A 20,609-nucleotide genomic window follows, 5' to 3' on the forward strand; every position below is an offset into this window, starting at 1 on the left:
CCAAGATTCCATTGGCCTTCCTGATCACTTGCTGTACCTGCATACTAACCTTTTGTGTTTCATGCACAAGTAACCCCCAGGTCCCGCTGTACTGCAGCACTTTGCAATCTTTCTCCATTTAAATAATAACTTTTTGATTTTTTTTTTCTACCAAAGTGCATGACCTCACACTTTCCAACATTATACTCCATCTGCCAAATTTTTGCCCACTCACTTAGCCTGTCTATGTCCTTTTGCAGATTTTTTGTGTCCTCCTCACACATTGCTTTTCCTCCCATCTTTGTATTGTCAGCAAACTTGGCTACGTTACACTCAGTCTTTTCTTTCAAGTTGTTAATATAGATTGTAAATAGTTGGGGACCCAGCACTAATCCCTGCGGTACCCCACTAGTTACTGGTTGCCAACCAGAAAATGACCCATTTATCCCGACTCCCTGTTTTCTGTTAGTTAGCCAATCCTCTATCCATGCTAATATATTACCCCCAACCCCGTGAACTTTTATCTTGTGCAGTAACCTTTTATGTGGCACCTTGTCAAATGCCTTCTGGAAGTCCAAATACACCACATCCCCTGGTTCCCCTTTATCCACCCTGTTCGTTACATCCTCAATTAACTCCAGCAAATTTGTCAAACATGACTTCCCCTTCATAAATCCATGCTGACTCTGCCTGACCAAATTTTGCTTTTCCGAATGTCCTGCTACTGCTTCTTTAATAATGGACTCCAACATTTTCCCAACCACAGATGTTAGACTAACTGGTCTATAGTTCCCTGCTTTTTGTCTGCCTCCTTTTTTAAATAGGGGCGTTACATTTGCAGTTTTCCAATCTGCTGGGACCTCCCCAGAATCCAGGGAATTTTGGTAAATTACAACCAATGCATCCACAATCCCTGCCGTTACTTCTCTTAAGACCCTAGGATGCAAGCCATCAGGTCCAGGGGATTTATCTGCCTTTAGTCCCACTATCTTACTGAGTACCACCTCCTTAGTGATTGTGATTGTGTTAAGTTCCTCCCCCTATAGCCCCTTGACATTCCACTGTTGGGATATTGTTAGTGTCCTCGACCGTAAAGACTGATACAAAATATTTGTTCAGAGTTTCTGCCATCTCCATGTTCCCCCATTACTAGTTCCCTGGTCTCGTCCTCTAAGGGACCAACATTTACTTTAGCCACTCTTTTCCTTTTTATATACCTATAGAAACTCTTGCTGTCTGTTTTTATATTTTGCGCTAGTTTACTTTCATAGTCTATCTTCCCTTAATCATTTTTTTAGTCGTTCTTTGCTTGTTTTTAAAAGCTTCCCAATCTTCTGCCCTCCCACTAGTTTTGGCCACTTTGTATGGCCTTGTTTTTAATTGGATACCGTCCTTTATTTCGTTAGTTAGCCACAGATGGTTATCTTTTCTCTTACACCCTTTCCTCCTCACTGGAATATATTTTTCGAAAGTTGTGAAATATCTCCTTAAATGTACACCACTGTTCATCAACCGTCCTACACTTTAATCTATTTTCCCAGTCCACTTTACCCAACTCTGCCCTCATCTTCATAGTCTCCTTTATTTAAGCTTAGTACGCTGGTTAGAGATCCAACTTTCTCACCCTCCATCTGAATTTGAAATTTAATCATGCTATGATCCCGGTTAAGCAACGCCTCAATTTTAACATTCTCATCCTTATTTTCAAATCCTTCTATGGCCTCGCACGTCCGTATCTCTGGCCTTGAGCCCCACAACCCCTTCTGTTGCCTAGGCCCCCAGCTCTGGAACTCCCTCCCTAAACCTCTACCTCTCTTGCTTTCTTCAAGATGCTCCTGAAAACCTTTTCGGTCACCTGCCCTATTTTCTGTATTTTGCAGCTCTGTGTCACATTTTTACTGATGATCCTCCTGTGAAACGCCTTGGGCCGTTTCACTCCGTTAACGGCGCTGTATAAATACAGGGCTCTCTGGAATTTACATGTTACAGTCGGTGTTTCATTACAAGAGTATTGCTGTCGGGACTGGGTGGTCACAGCTTTCGGCCCTCAGTACCCTGGGCTGGGGGGGTGGGAAGCCAGGATTTGTACCGATAACTACCCAGTGACTCCCACTGGAGACCATGGATGTTGGGCAATCTTCCCTGGAATTTATTTGGCTCTGCACGATCCCTTTACATTGAAATGTCGGGTTCCCTTGAGTTTGACTTTGCAGCCTCCATGGCTGAATAGCTTGCCTGTTCTCACCATCGAAGACCGTGCAGGCAGTATAGCTCCTTGGACAAGTACCAGAGACCTGCCAGTGTCGGCAATGGTAGTTGGCTTGCTGCTTGTTGACCTGGAATCCATTTCTCTCTCACATAGGCCACAAAGATTCGATCGTCTCCGCCTCCTTCAGTCACGATTCCGCGCTGGTCGTCACGGGAGACATGAGCGGCCTGATCAAAGTCTGGAGAGTTGAAACCAAGGAGGAAATCTGGTCGTTTGAAGTCGGTGACCTGCAGGTGAGGGCTGTGATTCTGGGGACAGTAACTGGGCCCCCGACCCTGGGGGGGAGAGATCCATTCCTTCAACTCCCGGCTCGGGGGGAATATCTGACCCACCGGGGCAGGACCAAGTGGCTAATTAGGGAGGTCGTGAGGGCAGACCAGGCGCTGTGGACACTCTGCGTCTCGGGGTCACTGGGAGTCGGCAGGTTGGTTGTGAGACGCTGGCTGAATAGAGCTTTCTTAGCAGGGTCTTTGAGTGCTCCAGCATTAATTTTCCTGCGGCATGTTTCTGTTGCCGTCGCTGTTTTGGGGCTACATTGATGGAGATGACGGAGCGGATTAGACGGTGGTCCGTCCAGCAGTCGGCAGCTCCTGTCATGGCGCGGGTGATGCGTACGTCCTTGTGGTCCCTCACTCGGGCGATGACGTAGTTGAGCAGATGCCAGTGCTTGGAGAGGGCGGGTAAGTGGAGCTGAGTCCACGGCCAGATCAGCCATGATCTTGTTGAATGGCGGAGCAGGCTCGAGGGGCTAGATGGCCTACTCCTGTTCCTAATTCTTATGTTCTTGGAGCGAGGGTGTTGCATTTATATAGCGCCTTTCATGACCGCCCGACGTCTCAAAGCGCTTTACAGCCAATGAAGTACTTTGAGTGTAGTCACTGTTGCAATGTGGGAAACGCGCAGTGACTACACATCAAGCAGTAATTGGCTGTAAGGCGCTCGGAGGTGGGGAGCAGTGCACTCAGGAAAACTGGCGTCCTGGTAAAGAAGCTGGTGGTTCACGGAGCTCCGAGGCACACGGTAGGGCCAGGGCCACTCGCCCTGCTTGCCGTTGCTATACCTTTGCAGACCAGTAGATGTCAGTGACGGTTCAGGTGTGTCCACAATGACTGGTTTCTGTTTGACGTGACAGGCTATGCAGCCGGTATCCTGGGGCATTTAGCTTCATACCAACAGTTCAATAACCCTCTCCCTGCTGGATGCCCATCAATTAACCGAGAGAGAGTGCAGAGGACATTTACCAGGATGTTGCCAGGACTGGAGGAAAGATTGGATAGGCTGGGGTTGTTTTCTTTGGAACCGAGGAGGCTGAGGGGAGACCTTATTGAGATGTATAGAATAATGAGGGGCCTGGATAGAGTGGATAGGAAGGACCTGTTTCCCTTAACAGCCAGGGGGCATAGATTTAAAATAATTGGTAGAAGGATTAAAGGGGAGTTGAGGAAATAAAATTTCACCCAGAGGGCGGTGGGGGTCTCAGTCTGGTGAACCTTCGTTGCATTCCCCCTATGGCCAGTACATCCTTCCTTAGGTAAGGAGACCGACACTGTACACAATACTCCAGGTGTGGTCTCACCAGGGCCCTATATAATTGCAGTAAGACATCTTTACTCTTATACACAAACCCTCCTCTAATAAAGGCCAACATATCATTTGCTTTAATCACTTGCTGTACCTGCAGGTTAACTTTCAGTGATTGGTGTACAAGGTCACCCAGGTCCCTCTGAACACCAACATTTCCCAATCTCTCACCAATTAAAAAATACTCTGCTTTTCCATTGTTCCCACCAAAGTGAATAACTTCGCATCTCCCCACATTATATTCCATTTGCCACGTTATTGCCCACTCACTCAGCCTGTCAATATCCACTTGAAGTCTCTTTGCATCCTCCTCACAACTTACATTCCCACCGAGCTTTATCATCAGCAAACTTGGATATATTACATTTGGTCCCCTCATCCCAATCATTGATATAGATTGTGACTAGCTGGGGCCCAGCACTGATCCTTGCTTACCCCACTAGTTATAGCCTGCCAACCCCAAAATGAGCCATTTATTCCTACTCTTCGCTTTCTGTCCATTAACCAATCCTCAATACGTGCTCTTGTATTACGCCCAGTCCCATGAGCCCTAATTCTGTTTTAATAACTTCTTAGGTGGTCCCTCGGTTCGAGGATGACTTGCTTCCACGCCCAAAAAGGGGATGTGTTCAATGAGTTCACAGATGTTTCAATGAAGGTCTAATATTCCAGATCCCGAACTACAGTGAAGGGTGGAAGATCCCTGTGTGTGGATTGTTTTAACGTGGGGTGACCGTTGCACACCAGCCACCACACGGGCTTGACAGAGCTAGGTCTTGGTCCAGTGGCAAGGGTTAACCAAGACGACTGGAGACCAGCTCTGCTGCACGGACCCAGCGCACACATTGCCGTGTGGCTGACCTTTGCTGCCCCTGGGCCAATGCCTTTTCTGGGCCCCGAACTCATGCCTCTCCCGAGCCCCAATCACATCGCTCTGTAATCTCTTGCCGCTCCTTCGCCCCGACCTCTCCGCTCCTGCTGTACCTGTCCACACTCCAATCACCGACCTGGATTCTGGTGATGTCCAGTCCAATCCAGTCACCCTCGCGCTGCTCCCTCGCAATGCTGCTCGTTTTAAGGCCCTGAACTGCCACACCAGATCGCACCAGATCGATTGAAATGTGCTGGGTCCACTCGTTGGCATGACCATTAGTGTAAAGTGAGTGTAAGCAGGAAACTTGTGTACAGCTTTTAAATGCATTGTTTAGCAGAGCACCAGCGAGTAAGACAGGAACACTACTTGGCTCTTTCATATCTCTCAAATTACTTCGCTGCGTCTCTTACTGATACCTTAGTCACATGGCCAGAATTATGGCTACTCAAATGCCCAGAGGGCAGCAGGACATGGCATCGAGCCAGAGAAGCACTTCACACATTCAAACCTCCAAACCCTCCTGGGAGGCTAGTGAGAGAAGAATGCACAGACCCCCGGGTGTGTGTAATAACCTTTTATGTGGCACTTATCGAATGCCTTCCGAAAATCCAAATACACCACATCCACTGGTTGCCCTGATCTATTCTACTAGTTCCAACCTCGAACAGATTTGTCAAACATGATTCCCCTTTCATAAATCCGTGTTGATTCTGTCCAATCCGATTACTATTTTCGAAGTGCCCTGTTACCACGTCTTTAATAACAGATTCTAGCATTTTCCCCACTACTGATGTCAGACTAACTGGTCTGTAGTTCCCTGTTTTCTCTCTCCCTCCTTTCTTAAATTGCTACCTTCCAATCTGCAGGAACCGTTCTCGAATCTATGGAAGTTTGGAAGCTGACAACCAATGCATCCACTATCTCTATAGCCACCTCTTTCAAAACCCAAGGATGTAGGTCATCAGGTCCAGGGGATTTATCGGCTCTCAGTCCCATTAATTTCTCCAGTACTATTATTTTACCGATACTAATATCCGTCAGTTCCTCATTCTCGTCGGACCCTTGGTTCTCCATTATTTCAGGGATGTGTTTTGTGTCTTCTGTGAAGACAGACACAAAGTATGTGTTTAATTTCTCTGCCATTTCCTTACCCCCCATTATAATTTCCCTTGCTCTGTGTACAGTGGGTGGAGTGGCACCCCTACGCCCACGTGCTGCTGGCAGGCACAGACGAGGGCAGCTGTTGGATGTGGAAAATCCCCAGCGGGGAATGCAAGACCTTCCAGGGCAGCGGCAGTCAAGCGACCTGCGGCAAGGTCCTCCCCGACGGTAAGGGGATCGGGGGGGGGGGGGGGGCACGGGGGGCCGAGGAGGGGGGGCCGGGGCACGGGGGGGCCGAGGAGGGGGGGGCCGGGGCACGGGGGGGCCGAGGAGGGGGGGGCCGGGGCACGGGGGGCCGAGGAGTGGGGGGCTGGGGCACGGGGGGCCGGGGGGGGCCGAGGGGGGGGGGCCGGGGCGGGGGGGGAGCACGGGGGGGCCGAGGGGGGGGGCCGAGGGGGGGGGGGCCAGGGCGGGGGGGAACCTGCGACCTGCGGCAAGGTCCTCCCCGACGGTAAGGGGATCGGAGGGGGGGGGGGCGGGGCACGGGGGGCCGAGGGGGGGGGGGGCGGGGCACGGGGGGGCCGGGGCACGGGGGGCCGAGGGGGGGGGGGCCAGGGCGGGGGGGAACCTGCGGCAAGGTCCTCCCCGACGGTAAGGGGATCGGGGGAGGGGGGGGGGGGCGCGGCACGGGGGGCCGAGGGGGGGGGCCGAGGGACGGGGGGCCGAGGGGGGGGGCGGGGCACGGGGGGGCCGGGGCACGGGGGGCCGAGGGGGGGGGGGCGGGGCACGGGGGGCCGAGGGGGGGGGGCGGGGCACGGGGGGGCCGGGGCACGGGGGGCCGAGGGGGGGGGGCCGGGGCACGGGGGGCCGAGGGGGGGGCCAGGGCGGGGGGGAACCTGCGGCAAGGTCCTCCCCGACGGTAAGGGGATTGGGGGAGGGGGGGGGGCACGGGGGGCCGAGGGCTTTCACCAAGGCCACATGTTCTGCTCTGAGCCATTATCAGCCATTACTGGGACACTCTCCTGGATAAAACAGTATTCACCAATGTGAGGGCAATTGTAAAACTAAGTGACTGAAGCTTTTCAGTCCTGAGTGCTGCGTAAAGCTTGCTGCTTTATGTCCCCAGGTAAGCGAGCGGTCGTCGGCTATGAAGATGGAACGGTCAGGGTCTGGGATCTGAAGCAAGCGTCGCCACTTCACATCGTCAAAGGTAATGTAGCAGGACACGGCTGACCAGTGAGTAGGTCCGTTCTGTTGTTTGCACCTTGTCAATCGGTACTAATCGAGTATAGCATGGTCACTAAAAACAAGGTGTTGGAGGTGGTAGGGGGCGGTGAGGGAGTGTGTGGTGGGGGGGGCGGGAGTGGCAGTGTTGGAGGTGGGAGGGGGCGGTGAAGGAGTGTGTGGGGGGGGGGGCAGTGTTGGAGGTGGGAGGGGACGGTGAGGGAGTGTGTGGTGGGGGGGGCGGGGGTGGCAGTGTTGGAGGTGGGAGGGGGCGGTGAAGGAGTGTGTGGGGGGGGGGGCAGTGTTGGAGGTGGGAGGGGACGGTGAGGGAGTGTGTGGTGGGGGGGGCGGGGGTGGCAGTGTTGGAGGTGGGAGGGGGCGGTGAAGGAGTGTGTGGGGGGGGGGCAGTGTTGGAGGAGGCGGTGAGGGAGTGTGTGGGGGGGGGGGGGCAGTGTTGGAGGTGGGAGGGGGCGGTGAGGGAATGTGTGGGGGGGGGGCACTGTTGGAGGTGGGAGGGGGCGGTGAGCCCAGGAATATTGATTCAGACAGAAGGGGTAAAGGTGGAGTCATCGAATCTGAGAGCAGAGATTGTTAGTTGGACTTGGAAAGATACAAAGAACCGGTATCGCTGGCGAATTAGTAGAAAGAAGGTTAGTACTGTCCCACTGCGGGCCTGGAGCAGTGGGGTGGGGTGATTTCGGGAGCCAAGGGAAGGCAAGGAATGTTGACTGGGATCAGCAGCGAGAGAGTTATCTGGTGACTGAAGAAGGTCAATGATACGGGAGAGGGAACTGAACCAGAAGGCCGGACCCTGCGGGAAATGATTCCTGGGATGGGGGTTTGTTCTATGAGGAAAGAGTGAGCAGACTAGGCCTATAGTCCCTTGAGTTGAGAAGAATGAGAGGTGATCTCATTGAAATATACAAAATTCTTACAGGGTTTCACAGGGTAGATGCAGGGAGGGTGTTACATAATAACATAAGAAATAGGAGCAGGAGTAGGCCATATGCCCCTTGAGACTGTTCCGCCATTTAATATGATCATGGCTGATCCGATCATGGACCCAGGTCCACTCCCCATAACCCCTTATCGGGTGCTGTGTAATGAGAGAGGATTAATTAGCAATCTCGTTGTGCGAGGCCCCTTGGGGAAGAGTGACCATAATATGGTGGAATTCTACATTAGGATGGAGAATGAAACAGTTAATTCAGAGACCATGGTCCAGAACTTAAAGAAGGGTAACTTTGAAGGTATGAGGCGTGAATTGGCTAGGATAGATTGGTGAATGATACTTAAGGGGTTGACAGTGGATGGGCAATGGCAGACATTTAGAGACCACATGGATGAACTACAACAATTGTACATCCCTGTCTGGCGTAAAAATAAAAAAGGGAAGGTGGCTCAACCGTGGCTATCAAGGGAAATTAGGGATTATATTAAAGCCAAGGAAGTGGCATACAAATTGGCCAGAAATAACAGTGAACCCGGGGACTGGGAGAAATTTAGAATTCAGCAGAGGACGACAAAGGGTTTGATTAGGGCAGGGAAAATAGAGTATGAGAGGAAGCTTGCAGGGAACATTAAAATGGACTGCAAAAGCTTCTATAGATATGTAAAGAGAAAAACGTTAGTAAAGACAAACATAGGTCCCCTGCAATCAGAATCAAGGGAAGTCATAACTGGGAACAAAGAAATGGCAGACCAATTGAACAAGTACTTTGGTTCGGTATTCACTAAGGAGGACACAAACAACCTTTCGGATATAAAAGGGGTCAGAGGGTCTAGTAAGAAGGAGGAACTGAGGGAAGTCCTTATTAGTCGGGAAATTGTGTTGGGGAAATTGATGGGATTGAAGGCTGATAAATCCATAGGGCCTGATGGTCTGCATCCCAGAGTACTTAAGGAGGTGGCCTTGGAAATAGCGGATGCATTGACAGTCATTTTCCAACATTACATAGACTCTGGATCGGTTCCTATGGAGTGGAGGGTAGCCAATGTGTAACCACTTTTTTAAAAAAGGAGGGAGAGAGCAAACACGGAATTTTTGACCGGTCAGCCTGACATTGGTAGTGGGTAAAATGATGGAATCAATTATTAAGGATGTCATAGCAGCGCATTTGGAAAGAGGTGACATGATAGGTCCAAGTCAGCATGGATTTGTGAAAGGGAAATCATGCTTGACAAATCTTCTGGAATTTTTTGAGGATGTTTCCAGTAGAGTGGACAAGGGAGAACCAGTTGATGTGGTGTATTTGGATTTTCAGAAGGCTTTCGACAAGGTCCCACACAAGAGATTAATGTGCATAGTTAAAGCACATGGGATTGGGGGTAGTGTGCTGACGTGGATTGAGAACTGGTTGTCAGACAGGAAGCAAAGAGTAGGAGTAAATGGGTACTTTTCAGAATGGCAGGCAGTGACTAGTGGGGTACCGCAAAGTTCTGTGCTGGGGCCCCAGCTGTTTACATTGTACATTTAATGATTTAGACGAGGGGATTAAATGTAGTATCTCCAAATTTGCGGATGACACTAAGTTGGGTGGCAGTGTGAGCTGCGAGGAGGATGCTATGAGGCTGCAGAGTGACTTTGATAGGTTAGGTGAGTGGACAAATGCATGGCAGATGAAGTATAATGTGGATAAATGTGAGGTTATCCACTTTGGTGGTAAAAACAGAGAGACAGACTATTATCTGAATGGTGACAGATTAGGAAAAGGGGAGGTGTAACGAGACCTGGGTGTCATGGTACATCAGTCATTGAAGGTTGGCATGCAGGTACAGCAGGCGGTTAAGAAAGCAAATGGCATGTTGGCCTTCATAGCGAGGGGATTTGAGTACAGGGGCAGGGATGTGTTACTACAATTGTACAGGGCCTTGGTGAGGCCACACCTGGAGTATTGTGTACAGTTTTGGTCTCCTAACTTGAGGAAGGACATTCTTGCTATTGAGGGAGTGCAGCGAAGGTTCACCAGACTGATTCCCGGGATGGCGGGACTGACCTATCAAGAAAGACTGGGTCAACTGGGCTTGTATTCACTGGAGTTCAGAAGAATGAGAGAGGATCTCATAGAAACGTTTAAAATTCTGATGGGTTTAGACAGGTTAGATGCAGGAAGAATGTTCCCAATGTTGGGGAAGTCCAGAACCAGGGGACACAGTCTAAGGATAAGGGGTAAGCCATTTAGGACCGAGATGAGGAGAAACTTCTTCACCCAGAGAGTGGTGAACCTGTGGAATTCTCTACCATAGAAAGTTGTTGAGGCCAATTCACTAAATATATTCAAAAAGGAGTTAGATGTAGTCCTTACTACTAGGGGGATCAAGGGGTATGGCGAGAAAGCAGGAATGGGGTACTGAAGTTGCATGTTCAGCCATGAACTCATTGAATGGCCTACTCCTGCACCTATTTTCTCTGTTTCTCTGTTTCTATGTTAAGGAACTGTTTATTTCTGTCTTAAATATATTCAATGTCTCAGCCTCCACAGCTCTCTGAGGCAGCGAATTCCACAGATTTACAACCCTCTGAGAAGAAATTTCTCCTCATCTCAGTTTTAAATGGGCGGCCCCTTATTCTAAGACCATGCCCCCTAGTTCTAGTCTCCCCCATCAGTGGAAACATCCTCTCTGCATCCACTTTGTCAAGCCCCCTCATAATCTTATATGTTTCGATAAGATCACCTCTCATTCTTCTGAATTCCAATGAGTAGAGGCCCAACCTACTCAACCTTTCCTCATAAGTCAACCCCCTCATCCCCAGAATCAACCGAGTGATCCTTCTCTGAACTGCCTCCAAAACAAGTATATCCTTTTGTAAATATGGAAACCAAAACTGCACGCAGTCTTCCAGGTGTGGTCTCACCAATACCCTGTATAACTGTAGCAAGACTTCCCTGCTTTTATACTCCATCCCTTTTGCAATAAAGGCCAAGATTCCATTGGCCTTCCTGATCACTTGCTGTACCTGCATACTATCCTTTTGTGTTTCATGCACAAGTACCCCCAGGTCCCGCTGTACTGCGGCACTTTGCAATCTTTCTCCATTTAAATAATAACTTGCTCTTTGATTTTTTTCTACCAAAGTGCATGACCTCACACTTTCCAACATTATACTCCATCTGACAAATTTTTGCCCACTCACTTAGCCTGTCTATGTCCTTTTGCAGGTTGTTTGTGTCCTCCTCACACATTGCTTTTCCTCCCATCTTTGTATCGTCAGCAAACTTGGCTACGTTACACTCAGTCCCTTCTTCCAAGTCATTAATATAGATTGTAAATAGTTGGGGTCCCAGCACTGGTGTTTCCCCGGGCTGGGGAGTCTAGAACCAGGGGTCACAGTCTCAGGATAAGGGGTCGGCCATTTAGGACTGAGATGAGGAGAAACTTCTTCACTCGGGGTGGTGAATTTTTGGAATTCTGTGCCCCAGAGGGCTGTGTAGGCTCAGTCGTTGAGTATACTGAAGACAGAGATTGATAGATTGTTGGATATTAAGGGAATCGAGGGATATGGGGAGCGGGCAGAGAAGTGGAGCTGAGTCCACGATCTTATTGAATGGCGGAGCAGGCTCGAGGGGCCGAATGGCCGACACCTGCTCCTATTTCTTATGTTTTTATGAAATAAGCCAAGAGAATGAACGGCCAAGTACAGCACCGAAAGCAGCAGTTTTGCAGGGAGCTGCATAAGCACACATGTGGTGGGGTCCATACAATGGCAGCCTGTTGAGAAACACATGGTGCCATGTTACATCGAAGGCTCACAGTTCTCTGACCGAAGCACAGCTTACTCCTGTTCGCCCAAAGTCTCTCAAAAATATAATTGTAACAAAGTGATTTAAATGAAGCAGCAATGGTGTGTTCTCAAGCCCAACACAGTGAGAGTAAACGGCAAAGGATGACTGTTGGAGCAGTGTGTGACTGGGGCCACTACACGGGCTCCAGCCTGTCACCCATCCCACTGACTTTCATTCTGCACATTGAGTGACTGCTGCCAATGAGCCAGAAGCTGTGCAGAAACAGTCTGTGCATAAATTCAGGTCCCAAACATGGAAAAGCAACGTTCGCCACGAGAGACGGAGGAGGCGATGGTGATAAGCACCACACTTGGCGAGGGTATAATCAATCGCGCTCACTCTGACAACATTCCTCGTTAATTTGTACGGGAAGTTTAGCGGTTTATTCTGATGAAATAAACACACCGTTACCACTCTCTCTCTCTCTCTCTCTCTCTCTCTCTCTCTCTCTCTCTCTCTCTCTCTCTCTCCTCGTGTTCCTTCGACGCCCGCCCTCTCATTTTCCTCCCCAGGCTCTCGGTCCTGCACTCCTCTCTCTGTCTCTCGGCAGTGCGTCTACTCTCTGTGATCCTTTTCCCGGCCGTTTAAATCCCAATATCCAGCCCCTGCACTCTGTTCCCCAGCCACGTGTTCAGACCGCAACAGACAGAAAGACTTGCATTTATATAGCGCCTTTCATGACCACCGCACGTCTCAAAGCACTTTACAGCCAATGAAGTACTTTTGGAGTGTGGTCACTGTTGTAATGTGGGAAACGCAACAGTCACCTTGCACACAGCAAGCTCCCACACACAGCAATGTGATAATGACCGGATACTCAATTTTAGTGATAATTGATCGAGGGATAAATATTGGCCCCAAGATACCGGGGATAACTCCCCTGCTCTTCTTTGAAATAGTGCCATGGGATCTTTTGCCATGAGAGGGCAGGCAGGGCCTCTCCATAATGTCTCATCCAAAAGATGGCACCTCCAACAGTGCGGCACTCCCTCAGTACTGCCCCTCCGACAGTGCGGCACTCCCTCAGTACTGCCCCTCCGACAGTGCGGCGCTCCCTCAGTACTGCCCCTCCGACAGTGCGGCGCTCCCTCAGTACTGCCCCTCCGACAGTGCGGCGCTCCCTCAGTACTGCCCCTCCGACAGTGCGGCACTCCCTCAGTACTGCCCCTCCGACAGTGCGGCACTCCCTCGGTACTGCCCCTCTGACAGTGCGGCACTCCCTCAGTACTGCCCCTCCGACAGTGCGGCACTCCCTCGGTACTGCACTGGGAGTGTCAGCCTAGACTTTTGTGCTCTAGTCCGTGGAGTGGGACTTGAACCCACAACCTTCTGACTCCGAGGCAAGTGTGCTGCCCACTGAACCACAGCTGACAGAGGACCTGATAGTGATAAACACTCTCCGTGAGATTACAATAAAACTCTCACAGGTTGACAACATCCTAATATTACCTTTAGGTCACAATACCTGAAATTTCCCAGCCTCGCCTTCTCCCACTGATCTGTGGAATGCCCAGCGAGAGCATGAGGAGAACCACGGGTACTGCACAAGTGCAACTCCTTTCTGCTGTTGGCAGCAGTCACGTCCGTTATAAATTGCGAAGTCCAGCTTAAACGCTGAGGACCAAGGGCCATCGTCAAGGACAAAACGTGTAAGATACCCAAAAATGGAGAAGCAGTGGTACGGTTGAGGCTGAGCTTGAGTGTTAGAAGTCTGTAGACAATCGGAGGGAGGGGGAGACGGCCGGAGGGAGGGAGGGAGAGACTGCCGGAGGGAGGGAGGGAGAGAGAGAAACGGCCGGAGGGAGGGAGGGAGAGAGAGACGGCCGGAGGGAGGGAGGGAGAGAGAGACGGCCGGAGGGAGGGAGGGAGGGAGAGAGAGACGGCCGGAGGGAGGGAGGGAGAGAGAGACGGCCGGAGGGAGGGAGGGAGGGAGAGAGAGAGAGAGACGGCCGGAGGGAGGGAGGGAGAGAGAGACGGCCGGAGGGAGGGAGGGAGGGAGAGAGAGACGGCCGGAGGGAGAGAGGGAGAGAGAGACGGCCGGAGGGAGGGAGGGAGAGAGAGACGGCCGGAGGGAGGGAGGGAGAGAGAGACGGCCGGAGGGAGGGAGGGAGGGAGAGAGAGACGGAGGGAGGGAGGGAGGGAGAGAGAGACGGCCGGAGGGAGGGAGGGAGAGAGAGACGGCCGGAGGGAGGGAGGGAGAGAGAGAGCGGCGGAGGGAGGGAGGGAGAGAGAGACGGCCGGAGGGAGGGAGGGAGAGAGAGACGGCCGGAGGGAGGGAGGGAGAGAGAGACGGCCGAGGGAGGGAGGGAGGGAGGGAGAGAGAGACGGCCGGAGGGAGGGAGGGAGGGAGAGAGAGACGGCCGGAGGGAGGGAGGGAGGGAGGGACGGCCGGAGGGAGGGAGGGAGAGAGAGACGGCCGGAGGGAGGGAGGGAGAGAGAGACGGCCGGAGGGAGGAGGGAGAGAGAGACGGCGGAGGAGAGGGAGGGAGAGAGAGACGGCCGGAGGGAGGGAGGGAGAGAGGACGGCCGGAGGGAGGGAGGGAGAGAGAGACGGCCGGAGGGAGGGAGGGAGAGAGAGACGGCCGGAGGGAGGGAGGGAGAGAGAGACGGCCGGAGGGAGGGAGGGAGAGAGAGACGGCCGGAGGGAGGGAGGGAGAGAGAGACGGCCGGAGGGAGGGAGGGAGAGAGAGACGGCCGGAGGGAGGGAAGGGAGAGAGAGACGCCGGAGGGAGGGAGGGGAGAGAGAGACGGCCGGAGGGAGGGAGGGAGAGAGAGACGGCCGGAGGGAGGGAGGGAGAGAGAGACGGCCGGAGGGAGGGAGGGAGAGAGAGACGGCCGGAGGGAGGGAGGGAGAGAGAGACGGCCGGAGGGAGGGAGGGAGAGAGAGACGGCCGGAGGGAGGGAGGGAGAGAGAGACGGCCGGAGGGAGGGAGGGAGAGAGAGACGGCCGGAGGGAGGGAGGGAGAGAGAGAGACGGCCGGAGGGAGGGAGGGAGAGAGAGACGGCCGGAGGGAGGGAGGGAGAGAGAGACGGCCGGAGGGAGGGAGGGAGAGAGAGACGGCCGGAGGGAGGGAGGGAGAGAGAGACGGCCGGAGGGAGGGAGGGAGAGAGAGACGGCCGGAGGGAGGGAGGGAGGGAGAGAGAGACGGCCGGAGGGAGGGAGGGAGAGAGAGACGGCCGGAGGGAGGGAGGGAGAGAGAGACGGCCGGAGGGAGGGAGGGAGAGAGAGACGGCCGGAGGGAGGGAGGGAGAGAGAGACGGCCGGAGGGAGGGAGGGAGAGAGAGACGGCCGGAGGGAGGGAGGGAGAGAGAGACGGCCGGAGGGAGGGAGGGAGAGAGAGACGGCCGGAGGGAGGGAGGGAGAGAGAGACGGCCGGAGGGAGGGAGGGAGAGAGAGACGGCCGGAGGGAGGGAGGGAGAGAGAGACGGCCGGAGGGAGGGAGGGAGAGAGAGACGGCCGGAGGGAGGGAGGGAGAGAGAGACGGCCGGAGGGAGGGAGGGAGAGAGAGACGGCCGGAGGGAGGGAGGGAGAGAGAGACGGCCGGAGGGAGGGAGGGAGAGAGAGACGGCCGGAGGGAGGGAGGGAGAGAGAGACGGCCGGAGGGAGGGAGGGAGAGAGAGACGGCCGGAGGGAGGGAGGGAGAGAGAGACGGCCGGAGGGAGGGAGGGAGAGAGAGACGGCCGGAGGGAGGGAGGGAGAGAGAGACGGCCGGAGGGAGGGAGGGAGAGAGAGACGGCCGGAGGGAGGGAGGGAGAGAGAGACGGCCGGAGGGAGGGAGGGAGAGAGAGACGGCCGGAGGGAGGGAGGGAGAGAGAGACGGCCGGAGGGAGGGAGGGAGAGAGAGACGGCCGGAGGGAGGGAGGGAGAGAGAGACGGCCGGAGGGAGGGAGGGAGAGAGAGACGGCCGGAGGGAGGGAGGGAGAGAGAGACGGCCGGAGGGAGGGAGGCAGAGAGAGACGGCCGGAGGGAGGGAGGGAGGGAGGGAGGGAGAGAGAGACGGCCGGAGGGAGGGAGGGAGAGAGAGACGGCCGGAGGGAGGGAGGGAGAGAGAGACGGCCGGAGGGAGGGAGGGAGAGAGAGACGGCCGGAGGGAGGGAGAGAGAGACGGCCGGAGGGAGGGAGAGAGAGACGGCCGGAGGGAGGGAGAGAGAGACGGCCGGAGGGAGGGAGAGAGAGACGGCCGGAGGGAGGGAGAGAGAGACGGCCGGAGGGAGGGAGAGAGAGACGGCCGGAGGGAGGGAGAGAGAGACGGCCGGAGGGAGGGAGAGAGAGACGGCCGGAGGGAGGGAGAGAGAGACGGCCGGAGGGAGGGAGAGAGAGACGGCCGGAGGGAGGGAGAGAGAGACGGCCGGAGGGAGGGAGAGAGAGACGGCCGGAGGGAGAGAGAGAGAGAGAGAGACGGCCGGAGGGAGGGAGAGAGAGAGAGAGAGACGGCCGGAGGGAGGGAGGGAGAGAGAGAGAGAGACGGCCGGAGGGAGGGAGGGAGAGAGAGAGAGAGAGAGAGAGAGAGAGAGAGAGACGGCCGGAGGGAGGGAGGGAGAGAGAGAGAGAGAGAGAGAGACGGCCGGAGGGAGGGAGGGAGAGAGAGAGAGAGAGAGAGAGACGGCCGGAGGGAGGGAGAGAGAGAGAGAGAGAGAGACGGCCGGAGGGAGGGAGGGAGAGAGAGACGGCCGGAGGGAGGGAGGGAGGGAGGGAGAGAGAGACGGCCGGAGGGAGGGAGGGAGAGAGAGACGGCCGGAGGGAGGGAGAGAGAGACGGCCGGAGGGAGGGAGAGAGAGACGGCCGGAGGGAGGGAGAGAGAGACGGCCGGAGGGAGGGAGAGAGAGAGAGAGAGAGAGAGACGGCCGGAGGGAGGGAGGGAGAGAGAGAGAGAGAGACGGCCGGAGGGAGGGAGGGAGAGAGAGACGGCCGGAGGGAGGGAGGGAGAGAGAGACGGCCGGAGGGAGGGAGGGAGGGAGAGAGAGACGGCCGGAGGGAGGGAGGGAGAGAGAGACGGCCGGAGGGAGGGAGAGATGGAGGGAGGGAGGGGGAGACGGAGACGGACGGAGGGGGGGTGGGGGGAGACGGAGAGGGGGAGAGGGGGGGAGACGGAGAGGGGGGGAGACGGAGAGGGGGGGAGGGGGAGACGGACGGACGGAGGGGGGGATGGGGAGACGGACGGAGGGAGGGAGGGGGAGACGGACGGAGGGAGGGAGGGATGGGGAGAAGGACGGAGGGAGGGAGGGAGGGGAAGAAGGACGGAGGGAGCGATGGGGAGAGGGAGGGAGGGGGAGACAGACAGACGGAGGGGGGAGGGGGACGGAAGGAGGGGCAGGCGGACGGACGGAGGGAGGGGGAGACGGACGGAGGGAGGGGGAGGCGGACGGAGGGAGGGAGGGAGGGGGAGACGGAGGGATGGAGGGGGGAGGGGCAGGCGGACGGAGGGCCGGGGGGAGGGGGAGAGTCCCACAGTTTGGAAGACCTGGCAGTAAGATCGGTTGAAGTAAGGGGTAGTGCGGTGGGTCCCAATTTCAGCGCGGGAAGGGGTCGGGAGAAGAAAGCGTGTAGGATAGGGAATCTGCAGCTTAGGGGGAAGGATTGCCCACAGTATTGTTGATAAAACGAGGAGGAGGGAGTTGGGGTTGGAGGCTCGGTGAATTTCTGGTAACCCGATACTGTTGTTTTTATTTTATTCGTTCATGGGATGTGGGCGTCGCTGGCCAGGCCGGCAGTTATAGCCCGCCCCTCACTGCCCCTGGGAAGGTGGTGAGCCGCCTTGAACCGCTGCAGTCCGTGTGGTGAAGGTGCTCCCACAGAGCTGTCAGGGAGGGAGTGCCAGGATTGTGACCCAGCGACGATGAAGGAATGGCGATATATTTCCCAGTCAGGATGCTGTGTGACTGGGAGGGGAACGTGGAGGTGATGGTGTTCCCAGGCGCCTGCTGCCCTTGTCCTTGTCCTTCTCGGCGGTAGAGGTTTTATGAAGTGCTGCCGAAGAAGCCTTGGCGAGTTGCTGCAGTGCATCTTGTAGACGCCACACACTGATTGTATTTACGTTGCTCCGTGATGTGATTCTTACAGTTCTCTCCTGGCCCTCTGCTTCACTCCGGTCTGCAGGGAGGCAGCTGCCCGAGTATAGAGTGACTCTCACACTGTTTGTGCCTCTGTCTCTAGGTCAGGACAGTCACCAGGGTCCCCTGACTTGCATCGCCACCAATGACAACGGGAGCCTGGTCCTGACTGGGTCTGTCGACTGCACGGCCAAACTCCTCAACCCGCTCACAGGCAAGGTAATCTGACCAATTCCGATCTCCCCGGGACTAAACGGGACAGCTCTTTCACAGGGCATTGATGACCAATTCCGATCTCCCCGGGACTAAACGGGACAGCTCTTTCACAGGCCTGTGACATTCCTGTGCTGGGACATTCTATGATTGTAACAGGCTGGGGCAGATTTCTGGGAGAAAGGAGAAGGTTGAGTGACCTGTTAGGGGTCTTTAAAATGATGAAGGGATTTGATAGGGTAGACGTAGAGAAGGTATTTCCACTTGTGGCCAGGGGCCATCAATATCAGACAGTCACTAATAAACCCAATGGGGAATTTGGGAGAAACTTCTTTACCCAGAGCGGGGTGAGAATGTGGAACTCGCTGCCACAGGGAGGGGTTGAGGCAAATAGTATCGATTGTATTTAAGGGGAGGCTGGATAAACACATGGGGGAGAGGGGAACAGCAGGAGATGGTGATGGGGTAGGAGGGGGCTGGTGTGGGGCATAAACCCCGGCACGGACCCTTGGGACCCAATGGCCTGTTTCTGGGCTGGACATTTGATGTAATTTACTGACCTCCGTGACACGATAGTGAAAATTCTTTCTTCCTTTTTCAAGGTTGAGTGAAGATGTTAGAATATTCCATTCCCTCCCCCACCCCCGACAGCACGGGGAGATGGATTGGTTTCCGTTCCCTATGGAAGCTGCTGTTCTGGGATGTGTGTTGAGATGGGGTGAAACCCCACCTTGTACACGGCATTTATTCCTTTTCGATAACGTCGCCAGTAGTTATTTATCTTCATTTTATTTTCCTAAACATTCTCATTTTTTTAAATATCCAAGAACCGGGTCATGTAAACGCTGTGCCAACCAGTCAGATAACCCAATAAACCTGTGGATAAAGAACTTGAATTTATATAGCGCCTTATCACACATTTGTGAGAAGTAGCCAAGCGCGTCCCGTCCAATGAATTACTTTTTGAAATGCAGCTGCCTTTGTTCTATGGGGAAACGTGGCAGCCGATTTGCGCACAGCAAGATCCACAATGAGCTGCAGGGGAAGAGGATATTAAAAGATGTTAAGAGAAGAGAGAGCAGAGGCACTATATATATTTATAATATAAATTAATTCAAAAAAGGAATAGTTTTTGTTTAATTCATTGATGAGATGTGTGTGTCGCTGGCCAGGCCGGCATTTATTGCCCGTGCCCGTGAGACGCTGCCTTGAACCGCTGCAGTCCGTGTGGTGTTTTCAAAGCGGTTTGGTACAACTAAGGGCCTTTTCAGAGTCAACCACATTGTGGTCTGGAGTCACATATCGGCCAGCCTGGGTAAGGACGGCAGATTTCCTCAAGGATGTGAGTGAAGAAGATGGGTTTTTCCAACAATCTTATAGTTACATGGTCACCATTACTGACACTAGCTTTTTATTCCAGGTTTATTTAATGAACTGAATTTAAATTCCCCAGCTGCCGTGGTGGGATTTGAACTCGTGTCCCTGGATCATTAGCCAAGGCCTCTGGATTACTGGTCCAGTAACATAGCCACTGAGCTACCGTACTCCTATTAGCGCGAGAAAACTAGCTCATAGGAATAGGAGGAAACCATTCAGCCTCTCGAGCCTGTTCCACCAGTTAATGAGATCGTGGCTGATCTGTGACCTCACTCCATATGGACCTTTGCCCCGTATCCCTTAATATCTTTGGTTAACAGAAATCTATCAATCTCAGATTTAAAATTAACAATTGACCCAGCATCAATTGCCGTTTGCGGAAGAGAGTTCCAAACCTCCGCCACCCTCTGTGTGTAGAAGTGTTTCGTAATTTCACTCCTGAAAGGCCTGGCTCTAATTTTTAGACTGTGCCCCCGAGTCCCAGACTCCCCAACCAGCTCGGATAACTATTGTGATTCCTACATTTAAAAAATGAGATAGAACAAGTCAAGGGAACGATAGAACAGTTAGCTTAATGTCGGTGGTGGGAAAGATAATGGAATCTTTACTCAAAGATGTAACAGAAAAACATCTATTACCCAAAAATACAATAAACAGCTGTCAGCACGGATTTCAAAAGGGACGGTCATGCTTGACCAAGATTAGACGAGGGTGATGCAGTAGATGTAATATATTTGGATTTTCAAAAGACCTTTGATAAAGTAGCACGCATTGGACTGAAGATGACGGTCAGAGCGCGTGGAGTCAGGGGACCGGTAGTAGAATGGATAGCGATCTGTCAATACATTGCCCCCAATACCATGTGCCTTAATTTTGCACCAATCTCTTGTGTGGGACCTTGTCAAAAGCCTTTTGAAAGTCCAAATACACCACATTCACTGGTTCTCCCTTGTCCACTCTACTCGTTACATCCTCAAAAATTCTAGAAGAATTGTCAAGCAGGATTTCCCTTTCATAAATCCATGCTGACTTGGTCCGATCCGGTCACTGCTTTCCAAATGTGCTGCTATTTCATCTTTAATAATTGATTCCAACATTTTCCCCACAAAGCACATGGTATTGGGGGTAATGTACTGACGTGGACAGGGAACTGGTT

The 20,609-nt window shown here is 53.7% G+C and overlaps 1 protein-coding gene across 3 annotated transcripts in view; it reads left to right on the forward strand.

Moving 5' to 3' along the window:
• Positions 1-20,609, forward strand: part of aamp (angio-associated, migratory cell protein) — a 51,060-nt gene that overhangs the window by 9,960 nt on the left and 20,491 nt on the right. For all 3 annotated transcript variants that reach the window (XM_070875120.1, XM_070875121.1, XM_070875122.1), the window contains 4 exons: positions 2,342-2,481; positions 5,888-6,032; positions 6,931-7,014; positions 17,967-18,082. In XM_070875120.1, the coding sequence (XP_070731221.1) occupies positions 2,342-2,481; positions 5,888-6,032; positions 6,931-7,014; positions 17,967-18,082 (485 nt within the window). The remainder of the gene's footprint in view (positions 1-2,341; positions 2,482-5,887; positions 6,033-6,930; positions 7,015-17,966; positions 18,083-20,609) is intronic.

Source organism: Pristiophorus japonicus, chromosome 3, assembly GCF_044704955.1.
Source record: "Pristiophorus japonicus isolate sPriJap1 chromosome 3, sPriJap1.hap1, whole genome shotgun sequence".
In the NCBI taxonomy this organism is placed as follows: domain Eukaryota; kingdom Metazoa; phylum Chordata; class Chondrichthyes; family Pristiophoridae; genus Pristiophorus; species Pristiophorus japonicus.